The 12,957-nt window shown below is 36.4% G+C and overlaps 1 protein-coding gene across 6 annotated transcripts; it reads left to right on the top strand.

Annotated features, from left to right (window-relative positions):
- The first annotated feature begins 258 nt into the window (after positions 1-258).
- On the top strand, positions 259-10,018 carry LOC125823351 (CST complex subunit CTC1). 6 transcript variants are annotated; one of them, XM_049502735.1, is made up of 16 exons: positions 259-1,308; positions 1,401-1,519; positions 1,609-1,683; positions 1,772-1,850; positions 2,304-2,366; positions 2,448-2,525; positions 2,671-2,871; positions 3,788-3,892; positions 4,040-4,318; positions 4,395-4,886; positions 4,987-5,562; positions 5,670-5,761; positions 6,292-6,499; positions 8,421-8,541; positions 8,957-9,279; positions 9,633-10,018. In XM_049502735.1, exons 1-16 carry the CDS (start codon positions 259-261, stop codon positions 9,801-9,803), a joined length of 4,032 nt encoding a protein of 1,343 aa, XP_049358692.1. In that variant the 3' UTR covers positions 9,804-10,018. The 6 variants fall into 6 exon arrangements, 4 of the variants coding, with proteins under 4 accessions (XP_049358692.1, XP_049358691.1, XP_049358693.1 ...); XM_049502734.1 differs by having other exon boundaries at positions 9,603-9,908; XM_049502736.1 differs by having other exon boundaries at positions 839-1,308; positions 4,401-4,886; positions 9,603-9,908.
- Positions 10,019-12,957: the final 2,939 nt, after the last annotated feature.

Genomic DNA, 12,957 nt, shown 5'->3' with positions numbered 1-12,957 from the left:
TCCTTTGACACTTTGTAATTTTATTTGTTTATTCATAAATAAATAAAAGGGCATAGCAGTCCACAAATATTGCAACAAAAAATAAGACGTGTAATAATGAAAAAAATTACAATAAAATATATCTACCATTGTACATTAATAATAAAATATTGCAAAATTGTTGGGCTTGGCCCCGTGCGTCCCTTTCTAGTCTAGTTTTTTATATATAAGCGAAAAAAAAGGAAAATGTGAGTTTGTATGATGAAATCAAATCAAAGAATGGTGGAAGGAAGCGTGAAATCCCTAACAATCGCGGAGCTCCTCCGTGAATGTCGTCCTCGCACCGGCGCATCGTCACTTATTTCCAGTCCTTGTCCGAAAATTCCACCACCACACTTTTCACCCTCCCTCCCCACTCCCACTCCCACACTTTCTTCCCCCAAAATACTCAAATCCCTTAACCATCCAACTCTTCTTACTGGAATCCTTTTTCTACCTCCTCATGGAGATGGACACGATTCACCTCTCAACTGCAATTGTTTTCGTTTCTCTGATGGCGCTGACACTGTTTGTTGTGACATTCTTCGGTTTAATCCCTCTATGATTAACAAAAAGGTTCAAATTTTAGGTTGGAATTTCATACCCTTCAACTGTAATGCTAATGCTAATGGTGGGTTCTTAGAAATTATTCGGTGGGCTTTTCTCGATTCTACTTCTGCATCTTCGGATACTTTTTCAATACTTTCTCGGTCTTGTGTTGATCAATATTATAGTGTAAAAGCTCGATACTTTGTATGCGGCCTAGTAGAATCTGTTAGCCCTGTTTCTGTCGTTCCATGCAGAGCTGGCTCCACAGCTCATACTGAAAATCTTCATGGCTTCCTCGTAAATATTTTAGTTTGTAGCTGTAAATTGTGTAATTCTAAATATAATATAAGATTGGATATGCGGTATTCAAATGATCATTTTTATAACAAACCTGAGATTGTCTACTTTTGTGGCTCTGCTTCTTCTTGGCATCCAGTTCTTTCAAGACTGATAAAGAGAAATGTTTCAATATCGGGATTGAAGAAGAGACTTGTATTTGTGGGAAAAAAACTGTCTCGATTGATGTATGTAGTTGTGGATAATTCTTTGATGTATATTCCTAACTTTCCCCTCCCCCTTGGGGTAACTGATGTGAGAGGGGAAGGAGAACTTGTTAGTTATACAGGAACTGTGACAGGAATTTACATGAGGGGTATGATTGTTGAGTTGGATAATGAACTTTTGCTATTGTTAACTGATCAGCAGCTTTCCGTTCCACATAGTGTGAGAGTTGGAGCAATGGTATGATTTCTAAAATGGTATTTTTACTTTGATAAGAAAATTAAAGATTTTTTTCATGTGTTTAGTCTCTTAAAGGATACCTTTTTGTTCAGGTATCAGTGAAAAACGTTCATGTTGTAAATCCAAATTTTTCATGGACAAAGACGCTTATACTCGGCTCTTGTGTTAAAACTAGCATTTCTGTGGAATGTTTCTCCTCGCTGGAAACCGGGTTGAGTCTCCTAAGCACTCCTTGTAAATGATTCCACCGTACCTGCGTATTAATTTTATTCACCTGTTTAATATTTGTTGGGCTCACAGGTGTTATACAGTGACCTGCTGTGAGAATCTTCTTGCAAAGTTCATTGACTCCTTGGCGTTTGTTGCCAGGCTATGGTAGTAAAGCAAGAGTAACAATCATCAAATTGATTTTGTGTCTGTGTTAATATTATCATTCATATGATGGTCTTTTCATTTGCTTCAGGGTATTACTTGTCATCATCTGTTTAAGGAGAAAGTTTTCTGGGATCTTATCTGAGAAAGAGATCTTGGGATCAACAAATGTAAGTTGCTTGTCTTACCAGTGATATACATTAGAACTTATAGCCTATTTGACCAAGCTTTTGGAGGCCGAAAGTGCTTAGCTTAGAAGGGAAAGGTGTTTGACCAAGCATTCTGGATAGTAGTAGAAGCTGTTTTGCAGTATCTAAAAAAAGTAGCTTTTCCTTAGAAGTTCTTTTTTGAAAAGCACTTTTGAGAAAAATGCACTCAGAAGTTCTTTGAAAAGCTTGGGCCGAACACTAGTTGCTGCTTGAAAGTGTTTTCAGAATTTATTGGCCAAACACAGTCTGCTTTTCCGAAACAGTACTTTTTTGAGAAGTTGTCGAAATAAGCTGATTTTTGAAGCTTGGCCAAACAAGCTATTGGTCTCTGTGTTATCGTAATATCTTTTCTTTGTGCCCAGTGTCATACAAAACTATTTTTAGCTGATGTGCACAATTGCAAGGTGTTGCCAGAGGAAAGGATTGGCTCAGACATATGCAACTTCATATTTACCCCCTTCAGTCTTCCGAATTCGGGTAAGTGTGTTATCATTGGGTGAGCATATAAATTGAGTCTTCTTTACTGTACTCATTTGTTAAATATTTTTGGTTTGGCAGCATGGGATGTTCATGGAATTTGTCAAGCATGATAAATGTGCGTGTGGCAGGGAAAGAAGTTCTGCTCCTTTGAAGTTGGTAAGTTTGCAGATTTTATGAAATTTTCATTATCTGAAGGTTTTCCTTTCTGCGGTTTGGGGTTGGAGACACTGCTTTAACTTTCTAGAAATCAAAACCAACTTAGCTACATAAAATGTAATAATCATTGTTCAATCAATTTCAGGTTGCACCTATCGCTAATTTAATTAATTCTTGTGAGGCCATGTGGAAGAAAATGATTTGCCATCAGGACACAGATTTTAATATCATGGGTACCCAAAAGGAGAACAACTCCATATCTTGTGATGGCAGACCTTATGTGCTGTCTATAAGGAAAGCCATTCACAGTGAAGACATAGGTGTTTCTTTGCTTGGAATCTTAAAGGTCTGAACTTTTTATTTGTACTTCCTTTTTTTGTGTTTTCAATGATATACTTGCCAGAAGTTAGGAGCCTATTATTATGACATTATGTGGTAGGTAGATTTCCTAGTTTTATTGGATTAATCTGTATAAATGGAAACCTCATTTACTAGCATCATTCTATGTACACAGAAGAGGCCACAAGAAGTTTAACATGATGGTAGCTTCCTACTTTCTTAACTGATGATAATCAAACAAGGAATGGAAATAAAAAGGAAAAGGATATGTGGATTAAGATTCAAGCTATTGAACTTATAGGGAACAAGGGGCTAAGACCGTCACCTACCAACTGGGTTCAACAACCTAAACTAAACCCAAGCAAGGAAAATCGAAGGAAACTAAGAACCACAAATGGGTAACCCTTTGATTAATCAAACTCAAAGAAGATAACTATCAATTCTAAGAGTTAACCACTAATCACTCACTAATTCCTTAAGGGAATTACACTAAGCACTAAAGCTAGCAACTACAATTTGAGAGTATTCAACTTCAATATCGAACATTCAACATACTAAGTCTTCCAAATGACAAATGACTACTATTGCACTAAGGAAATAAAGAAGTCACTTTCCTTACAATTTTACCCTTAATGATATAAGGGCCTCGTTTGGTTCTCTTTCTTTTGTTAGTTCTTGAATTTATGAGATGGCCATTTGAACACATGACCTCTTTCTTTCTCTTCACTTTGATGAACCTTCAACACATTATATGTCTTTATTTGGCGTCCAAAAGCTCCTCTAAAGCTCTATGATGTATGCTATTCATGCCGTTGTCATCAATTTTGCGTATTTGATATCTAAACTCAAAGTATCTTTATTTCCGACTTCATATTTCTTATAAACTTGCCAAATATTATCATCATAATTTTTCATTCAGCCAGGTCTCACAATCGTCTGGAAGGATGTTGCTTGTTGATGCAACTGGAAGCATTGATGTTATCATACCAGATCTTCCATTAAGTTTGAACATCAATAACATATATGAGGTTTCATGCAACATTAATCTTCTTTCATTTGGTGCTTTTCATTTCCTAATCATTTGGGGTCCAGCACTATAAATGCTATGTGGTAGAAATTGTTTCATCCACTATATATTTTCATTTTTCTTTCCCACAAAATAATTTCTCTCTCAGGTCAGAAATTTTTTTGCAATTATGGAAGACATACCCATGAAGCTGGGTCCTGTGGATTTACTCCAAAATGCACCTTTCACGTGTAGAAGTATTTTTGAGAATGCTCCACTTGTGAGAGAGATGAACATGCCACTGCATTTTTACTACGACCTGAGGGACCTAATACCTGTAAATCATCATTTTACTACCTCTGTACATTCACCAGTTGACTTTCAGAAAGTTGGACGAGGAAAGTATCATCTACTTCAGTTGATGCACAAATTCCCTATTCTGCAAAAGGTATGTGTCTTGCAAAAAATAGTGCTCGTCTTACAAGTTTGAGAGAACAAAAATAATGAGTCTGTGGATATGTTAGCATCAGTTTCAAGGAAGTCAACATGCTTCAAATACATCAAGCACATTTGCTGAGGCCTTAATTTTGCCTTGGGATTTACTTATTGCTGGCAACAACAGAGATACCTGTATTGAAGAGCCTTTGATAGACCAATTGAAGCAACCAATGAAATTTTTTAATAGAATGGAAATTGGAAAGCTTATTGCATGTAAAAGACAAAAGCCTGATCAACTGTCTAATGAGGCTTTGACATCTGCACTCAATGATACTGGAAATGAACCGAGTTACAGCTCCAGTCACCCAGCTTACACATGCTCTTTTGTGGTGGGCAAGCGTCATGACTCATGCTGTCCAGAGGAGATCCCATGTCTTGTGATGGGAAATTGTGTTAATTATCCTTTCCTTGGTATGTTGCACCACACAGACACCAGAACAGATGTGGGGTCTTGCTCCAAACCACAAGTGAGAAGGGCATTGCTGGAATTCAAGTCTGAAGCTTTATCTGTTTATGAGGTATGGCATTTCATTTCTTTTTGTTCTGATGTCTGGCATATAAATGACATAAAATTTACGTTAACAACATAAACGCAACTTTTGTTCATTGATGTTGCAGAGGTTAAAAATTGGAAGTCATTACCTTATAAAACATCAGAAAGAAGATATGTTTTGTACTGATGCAATAGGTGATACAATAGTTGTGAATTCGGGAACCAACATTTGGAGCGTTTCTTTTTCATCTGTTAATGTTCACCAAAATTTTGATGTATCCTGCTTGCTTCAACAGTCTGGTTCCTTTTTAAGTCACAATAATGATCTTCCAGAAGGCTATCATCAGTTTCAAATTCCAAACTCTTTGCCTAATGGAAGCAATGATATCTCTTCAGATGTCAACTTATATATGCCATCTGATGTCACAAACTTATTTGATGTTAACTTGGTGTTGTTGGAGAACTGTTCTCTCGAGCCTCTTGTTCCATTTGGAGAAATGACCAACATCTGCCCCTCTGATCATAATTTGCCAGAGGGAAATCTAACATCTATTCATGGGCAAATCAAGGCTGTTCATTATTCAGATGGAAAATCATATGCTGCACATTTGAGGTGCGAGAGCATCAATGGTGTTTGTCCATCACTATTCTTAGAAGGAACTATCAGTATATGTGTCCACGTTTTAATAGACCATAAGATGGTATCTTCTTTTTGCTTTTCATCTTCTGAACTTATTACGTTATACTTTCGCCTCTTTATTGTTAGAAAACATTTTTGTTACCTTAAGACTGTTACATGATTGGCTAGGTCAAGATTTTTGGCTCTGCAAATAAACCCGCTTACCCTGCTGGATTTGGACGAGGTGTCACTGCATCATTTCACAGAGTACTAGCCCTCAGGTATTCAATTTCAGTATATTTTAGCAGCTCTTAAAGCTCAATGGGTCAACTCCTGCACTTCTACCTTCTAACTTGTGGATACATTTTAGGTGAAAACTATTAAGTATTTTGTAGATTATAGTAATAGTTTTCTCTTGCAATTGCTAAGTGCTATTATTGCTTATTTCACTAAATTAGCTTTGTCATGTGAGTGCATATTTTACACATGAAAGGAAGATTAAGATCTAGAGAAGATTCTGAAACATTCTAATATTTCTGACCTGTAAGCTTCTACATATCCTGCATTATCAAGTAATATATGTTCCATTAACAATTTTTTCTATGTTTGACAAAATATACAGTAAAAACAGCATAGATGATCCCTAGTCCTTTTTTACGGCGCTGTTTGAAAAAGATTGCTTCTTTTTGATACTGTAGTGCACATTATGCATGCCTGGAGCCATGACATTACTGGTGTATTAATAGTATGAATATTTTTTTTTTAACATGGAGTAGCATTTATGCTATTTACCTAGCAGTTCTTTTTCCAGTGCGCAGGACAACTTTATGTTGATACCTACATCCTTCATTGTTATCAACCCATCAAGTTTGATAAATGATCACAGTGTTGATCCACACACCTACAAATCTGCTGCTTTGGACTTGGATGGTGGTTCTCCATTCTATGCTAATACTGCATCTCTAATTGCTGATACAGTAAGCTGTTTAGCGACTCAACAAGTGGAGTTCCATTGCAGGGTAACCACAGTTCTTATGCAGATATTAGCTGGGTTAAAAATATTGTGTCTCTGATCTTGTTGAAAAAGAAAACATGTAAACTCTAGAACAACTTATTCACTACCCTAACAAGTTGCAAATTCTTCTCTTCTAGCCACTTCTTTAAACTCCTGCTAGGAAATCAATATTCGTTTTGGCCCTAAACATATTTTGGAACCAGTTTATCTAGAATGAAAGACACTTTTAACTTGGCCTCCACTGACAATTGAACACCCCAACTTTCATTGTGACCATCAAGGTACTTCAATCTGAAACAGTTGTGTCTCGCGAACTCCTTTACTTTGAAAATGCACATCTAGTCACTTTTAAGGTGGTGAATTCTCAAAGTTGGGATGTTTTTGGGGCCAACTTAAACCAAGTTAAGGTGTCTAGATGTGCATTTTCACAGTTGGGGTGTTCAGTTGCCAGTTGAGGCAAAGTTAAGGTGTCTTATCTATTTTATTATATGCCTATTTTGAAACGTTAAATAAACCTTCCAGCACTTTGGCATAGTCTGCTCCATTTTCAATTGGACATTTTGAATAAGAACTTTCTTTTAGTTTCTTCTTTTGTTTCATTTCATGTAATATCATTTGAGTTTGAGATTGAGTTTTAGGTCTGTGCACAGTCAGTATACAAAGCTTTTTATGCTATCAGGTAAATGAAAAGATAAACATGGCAACTTTATAAAATTTGGATTTAGGAAAAATAAAAGACCTGTGGAGTCCTAGTTGTACTCTATCCAAATCAGTTCTTTCTTTTTATGATGGAAATCACATTACTTTCCCTTTCTAACATAAATCAAATTCTAATGTTTGCCATATTTTTCTGAACTTGTTCATCATAATCAGTCAAATAATCAAACAAGGAAGGACTGGAATTATTTAAAAAAGGTCGAGTAATTCTTCAACGTCTCAAATACTGTGAACTTTATCCTCAACAGCTTAACCATTGTTGACCTTCGATCTGGAGAATCTTCTACTTTAAGGGTTTATTGTAGCATGTTTTAGACGATTTTCAATGTTATTTTTTACTTGAGAAGCATTTGAACCCCTAGATATCACATAAAAAATTGGCATCAAAATCTTAGATTGCATTAGGTATTTCAATCACATGAAGAAGATCAGAGGAATATGGGATTAGAAGGACAATCAAAGAAAGAGACCATGGAGGGAGGGTTTGGAGGAGAGATGGAGAGTTTGAAGGAGAGATGAAGGTTTTATTAATTTTAGAAAAAGGAAAAAGAAGTATGGAAAGAATGGGCAACCTGCAATAGCAATTAGCAGGTAAATTTTACCTGATACTGTAAAAACTTTTGTCCACTGACAGTGCACAAAACTTGAACTCTTTGGGAATTACCTACCAAATGGAAAAGAAAACGCAACAATTCTAAATCAAAAAAAGAGAATGGAAATGGTAATGAACAAGACATACCTAATATTGCATATTGAAAGCTTCCACATCTGCTTCATCTTTTCTAGTCCTTGTTTTGTTGATTTCTTCCTGTGGCCAACAATCTTTAGATTTTTTTGGGTTAAATAGTCTCTTTAGGTTGACATTTTTAAATGCTGATAGAAAGAGAAGAAGCTGTTATCTTTTTTACTAACTTTAGTATACATTGTTATATAATTGAAAGTATTTGACTGACTGCTTGCTATTTTAAAAAGTGTGTTTGATCATGAGACCTGGCTATTCGACATAATTGAAAAGCTTTTAAAGGCCTTTCTATAGGGATGACAGAAGTGCCCATCTAAGGCGAAGTTAGTTGAAAATACACGAGGTCACAGGAATGAATACTCAAAAGATTAGGGACATCCATAGTATTTTTTTTAAACATTTTATAGGCACTTGTTGGACTTCTCTTCTCATAGGACATCCTTTTTTTTGGTTCATTTAATATCAGGTTGTGGCTATTTATGTCCTTGTCCTGGAGTACAACACAAAAAACAAATACCATCTGTCAAGAACTGAGTCTAGACCTAATTCATTTGCGATTGACATTCCACTTGCTGGTTTTATCCTTGGTATGTTTCTGAATTTAAATGTTTCAGAGTGTTTGATATATTAAAGAGGTCTACTTGATTTTATCCTGCCATTTTCTAATTCTTCCTTCACTTTTACAGTCATGTGGAATTTATCTTAAAATTTATAGAACAACCAAGTTCTTTTTAAATATTTTTTAAGAAGATTACCAGGTGTTTATATTTAGAATTTTTATGCAGAGATTTCCTCAACTTGTTTGGGACTGAGGCATAGTTGTTGTAATCATCAGAGATTTGTACTGTTGTCCTTTTCCTCCATAGTATATGAGGTTTCTTTTGCTACTGGAAAAATCTCACTTGCAGCAGTTAGTTAGATCTTGTCCTAGTCTCTGAAAAGTTCCCTGTTCAGCTCTCAAATAATGCTAGTGTTCCATGATTATTCTATATGCTTGTGCAGATCACGGTTCATCATCATGCTGTTGCTGGGCTAGTTGGGAGAGGGCAGCAGTTTTTCTGGGGTTACATGATGAAGAACTTAGAGGTGAAGCCTATGCTGAAACTTGCAAGAAGTCAAGGAAGACCAGGAAAAAGCAAGCATGTAGCAGTTTAAGGAGTATAATGAAGCGGCATGGCACAGTCACAGTGAGAAACCAGGCCTCCACGTTTGATTCATCATGTCAAGATCTTGTTTTTTCTGCCCAGTCTAAGAAGATTATAAGTAGTTTGGATCGAGATTTCTTTCAGTCCCTCATCCTCAAAGCTTGCTGCAGCACCCCTTTGGTAAGTTTCATTTGCACTTAGCAGTCACATATATTATGTCATCTCATCTTATAGTATGGAAATATACAAGTATGCATATATGCCTATAGATACTAATACATTCCTATGGAATGTATGTATGTATGTATGTAATGTCTTTTATACATAAACATTTATGCAGATGCATATTGTACCAATGGAATAAGTGTAGAGACTACCACCTCATAGGTTAAGGACTTAAGGTGGTGGTCTTGACTTAACTTGGAATCTATTTTCTTTTGCTATGTCAACCTGTCAGCCAATTCCTGTAATCTTGGAAGCTACATTATGTACTCGTTTTGAAGGGTAAATTTAAGATGTGCTTTTTGTGGCAGACGGTTGTTGGCAGTTTGGTGAATTCAGACGCTATCAGGCAGCTGGAGACACATTTGACTGAGCTGGATATCGTGATGCTTCCCATGCAAAATGTATGGGTTTCGGAAGTTGGTCACATGGACAGCCTTGCTCAGGCTAAAAAGATCCTTCAAGGAATTGTTGAAAGCTGAATTTGTGATGTAAATTGTTATGTACACGTACATGTCCATGGATTTTCTTCTTAACCATACATATATCTTGATGTCATTTCACAAAAAATATTCTGTTCAAACTCAGTTTCGACCATAATGATGTTTTGATTGTCAGATGATGTGTTCGGTTTGCAGTCTCCTATTTGTTCACATCATCTTGTAATCATGGTCAAGTGCTCGGAGTTTTGGTGTTCTTTGTACTTGTATGTAGTGTAGAGGGGTTCCAATGTAGAATATCTATCTGTGCAGACGTTTTTGCTCTCAATCATAGATAGTGGATTCATCAAGCTTTTCCCTCCAAGTCATTGCCATCAATCAGGTGTTCGAGCTCATAAATCAGGATGGCAGATGATTCATCTTAATGTCTATGCAAATTTTCCGCTTCTATATTTTAATTTTAACAATGGGAAAAATACCTTATTCCACATACACCCATAACATAATTTTATTTTTACTTTCAAATAATTATATACATAGGAGGGTGACGAGCGAGATTTGTCTATGTATTTAAGATAAATGAGAATCAACTTAGATACAATTACATCTAATATTGCTCCCATGAATCCTAAGATACATGCATATGGACATATCCAAAATCTACTAAGATTCTTTATATTTCAAACAAGAGTGTATCAAAGTAATTAACTCTTAAACAAGTGAGATTTTCTTAAGTTTCCCTTTAATCATAAACGATCAGCTTTCAACAAACTTTAATTTTTATTCTCAGATAAGCAATTCTTAATGCATCAATGGCCCTAAGATGGGTTGGCTTTTTTGCTTTCCATAAGACTTGCTTACAAAATGGCCTTTTGTCACGACCCAAAGTACACTCTAGGCGTGACATGACGTATAAGACCCTGAAAGGCCCCTCACAAGCCACTTGACATACATGTATGCAACATAATAGAGAAAAACTAGAAATCTCATAAGAATGTAAAGAGTTTGACATAAACAGAAGTACATCAAAGTCTAGATAAACCATATATTACATCAATAAGAGTGGTGGGGACGTAATCCGTACACCACATACAAAGTTTGTAACATAAAGACATAAGAAAGAAAAATGAAGTATCATGGTACTCGGAACATGAGGACTCACCAACTCTTGATCTTTGAATCATCAATGAGATCAACTCGCCACGAACGGTAGGAGAGAAATCGTCACACCCTACATTAGTGAAACAATGGAGGCTCAAGTATGCATGAAATGCACTAAGTATGAGGAGCATGCAGTAAAACAAGAAACATGATCATAAAGGGACTTAATGGAAAACATGATATGTGATGAGTCGGGGATTTTGACTCAGTTAGGGTTTAATATTGAAAGATTTAGTGTCCTCAATGCCTATTTTATGCTCATAACTGATGTTAAAATGTTGATTTGCAAAAATGAAGACAAAAGAGCAAGGTAAGGGCATTACAAAGGCAAAAAGGAGAGAAAAATGTGAAAAAGTTGAAGGAATGCAAAGTTGGTACTCGCCAAAGCCATTGGGCGACTCGCCGAGTGGACCTTCAGCTCACCTAAAGTTCCAGCAGGCCAGCCTATGGATAAGACCAACTTGGCAATAGGAGAAGTATTTCGGCGAGTCACCAAAAGTGTTCGGCGAATCTAATGTAGCTCGCCGAATTTTAGAGAAAAAGAGATGGTGAAAGGCACAACCAAGAAGGCGATGAAAGGGGCACTCGGTGCATCGCCGACCAGGTCAGCGAAGCCTGACTTACTTCACCAAGTGACTCCGATGCTGAAATTTTGGAAACGTATAAATGCAATTTTCAAAAGAAGAAAAGGAGTTCCCACATTGACCAGTTCTGTGTCTTTGGTCTTCAATATTCTAAACATTGTTCTTACACTTCAATTTGAGCATTTGGAGACTTGTGAATTGTTGCCCAATCTGATGGAAAACATAGTTTGTAACAATTTCTTGTTCTTTATTATGTTTGGCTAAAACCCCCATTCTTGGGGGTGTGATTACGTAGTTGAATGTTTCAATTAGCTTATGGGTGTTAATATTTACTGATTTTATTGTTGATTTGAAGTGGGTTCAATTAATAATTTGTGTTTTAATTGAGGAATTGTAGTGGTAAATGCAATTCTATTTTAGTTCTCTAAGCTTGCTTGAGAAAGAGGTATTAGAGTTAAGCTATTAGTTGATGATTGTAGTGATTGTGTTGTTGCGGATTTAGCTTGAGAAAGTGGGTCTAAATGCAATCCTACAAGTCTAGCTTGAAAAAGTAGATTGATTAAGGTATTGGGCTGCTAATTTGTGTTGCTTGTCAAAGTTCGAAAAAACTCGCTTGATTCGTGATAGTTGATTGAGAAATGACTATTGCACCTAAAGCCTAACCTACCCACTGAGGTTCAATGCCTTTTAGTAAATAATAATCACCCATTTAGCTAAATTGGCATTCAATTTATCACACTCCCAAGAAACTCTCTCTACTTGTTTACTCCCGGTTATTTGTAGTTGTTAATTGTTCACCCAAATCTCCCCATTTGACATTAATTGTCAACTCCTTTGTCATTTTCTTTTTTTGTTGCGAAAAATGTCTACAACTACAAACGATTAGAACACCATTCTACTTCGTAATCAAATTCTTTACCGTACACTCCCTATGGGATCGACCCCAAATCTTAGTTGGATTTACACTTGTTAGCGACTGCCTACACTTAGAATTGGATGAAGTGTAGTTAAGCGTTATCAAAAAATGGCACCGCTGTCGAGGAGTGGTGTTTAGAATTTGTTTGTTGAAGTTTAGTCGTGAACTAATTTTGTTGTAGTTGAATTATCCTATTTTTGTTCTTTGTGATTGCTTCAAAGGAGATGAAGAAATGAGTGTGAACAGGAAAAATGCAAGTCAACTTGGGAATAATGATGACATCGAAAACTTGCTTGACGTTAATGAGGATCAACTGGCAAGTGGGGGTGCTATTCTATTTCCCCCTACTATGGGCAATGCGGCGTCTCATGTGACCAGCATGATGTGATCACATGGTCACGTTGTGCTAGGACGTTAAATAAGGCGCTTCTTGGAAGGCAACCCAAGTTTTAGTTAATGTTTTGTTGTTTGAATAGTGGTTGTCAGATGTGTAGGTTGAAAAGTCAAAATTTGGGAGAAATAGACAATTGGGCGA

The sequence above is a fragment of the Solanum verrucosum genome, unplaced genomic scaffold (genome assembly GCF_900185275.1).
Source record: "Solanum verrucosum unplaced genomic scaffold, falcon-dt-bn FXZP01000095.1, whole genome shotgun sequence".
In the NCBI taxonomy this organism is placed as follows: domain Eukaryota; kingdom Viridiplantae; phylum Streptophyta; class Magnoliopsida; order Solanales; family Solanaceae; genus Solanum; species Solanum verrucosum.
The sequence above is the reverse complement of the archived record's forward strand: the minus strand, read 5'-3'. Positions and strand labels throughout refer to the sequence as shown.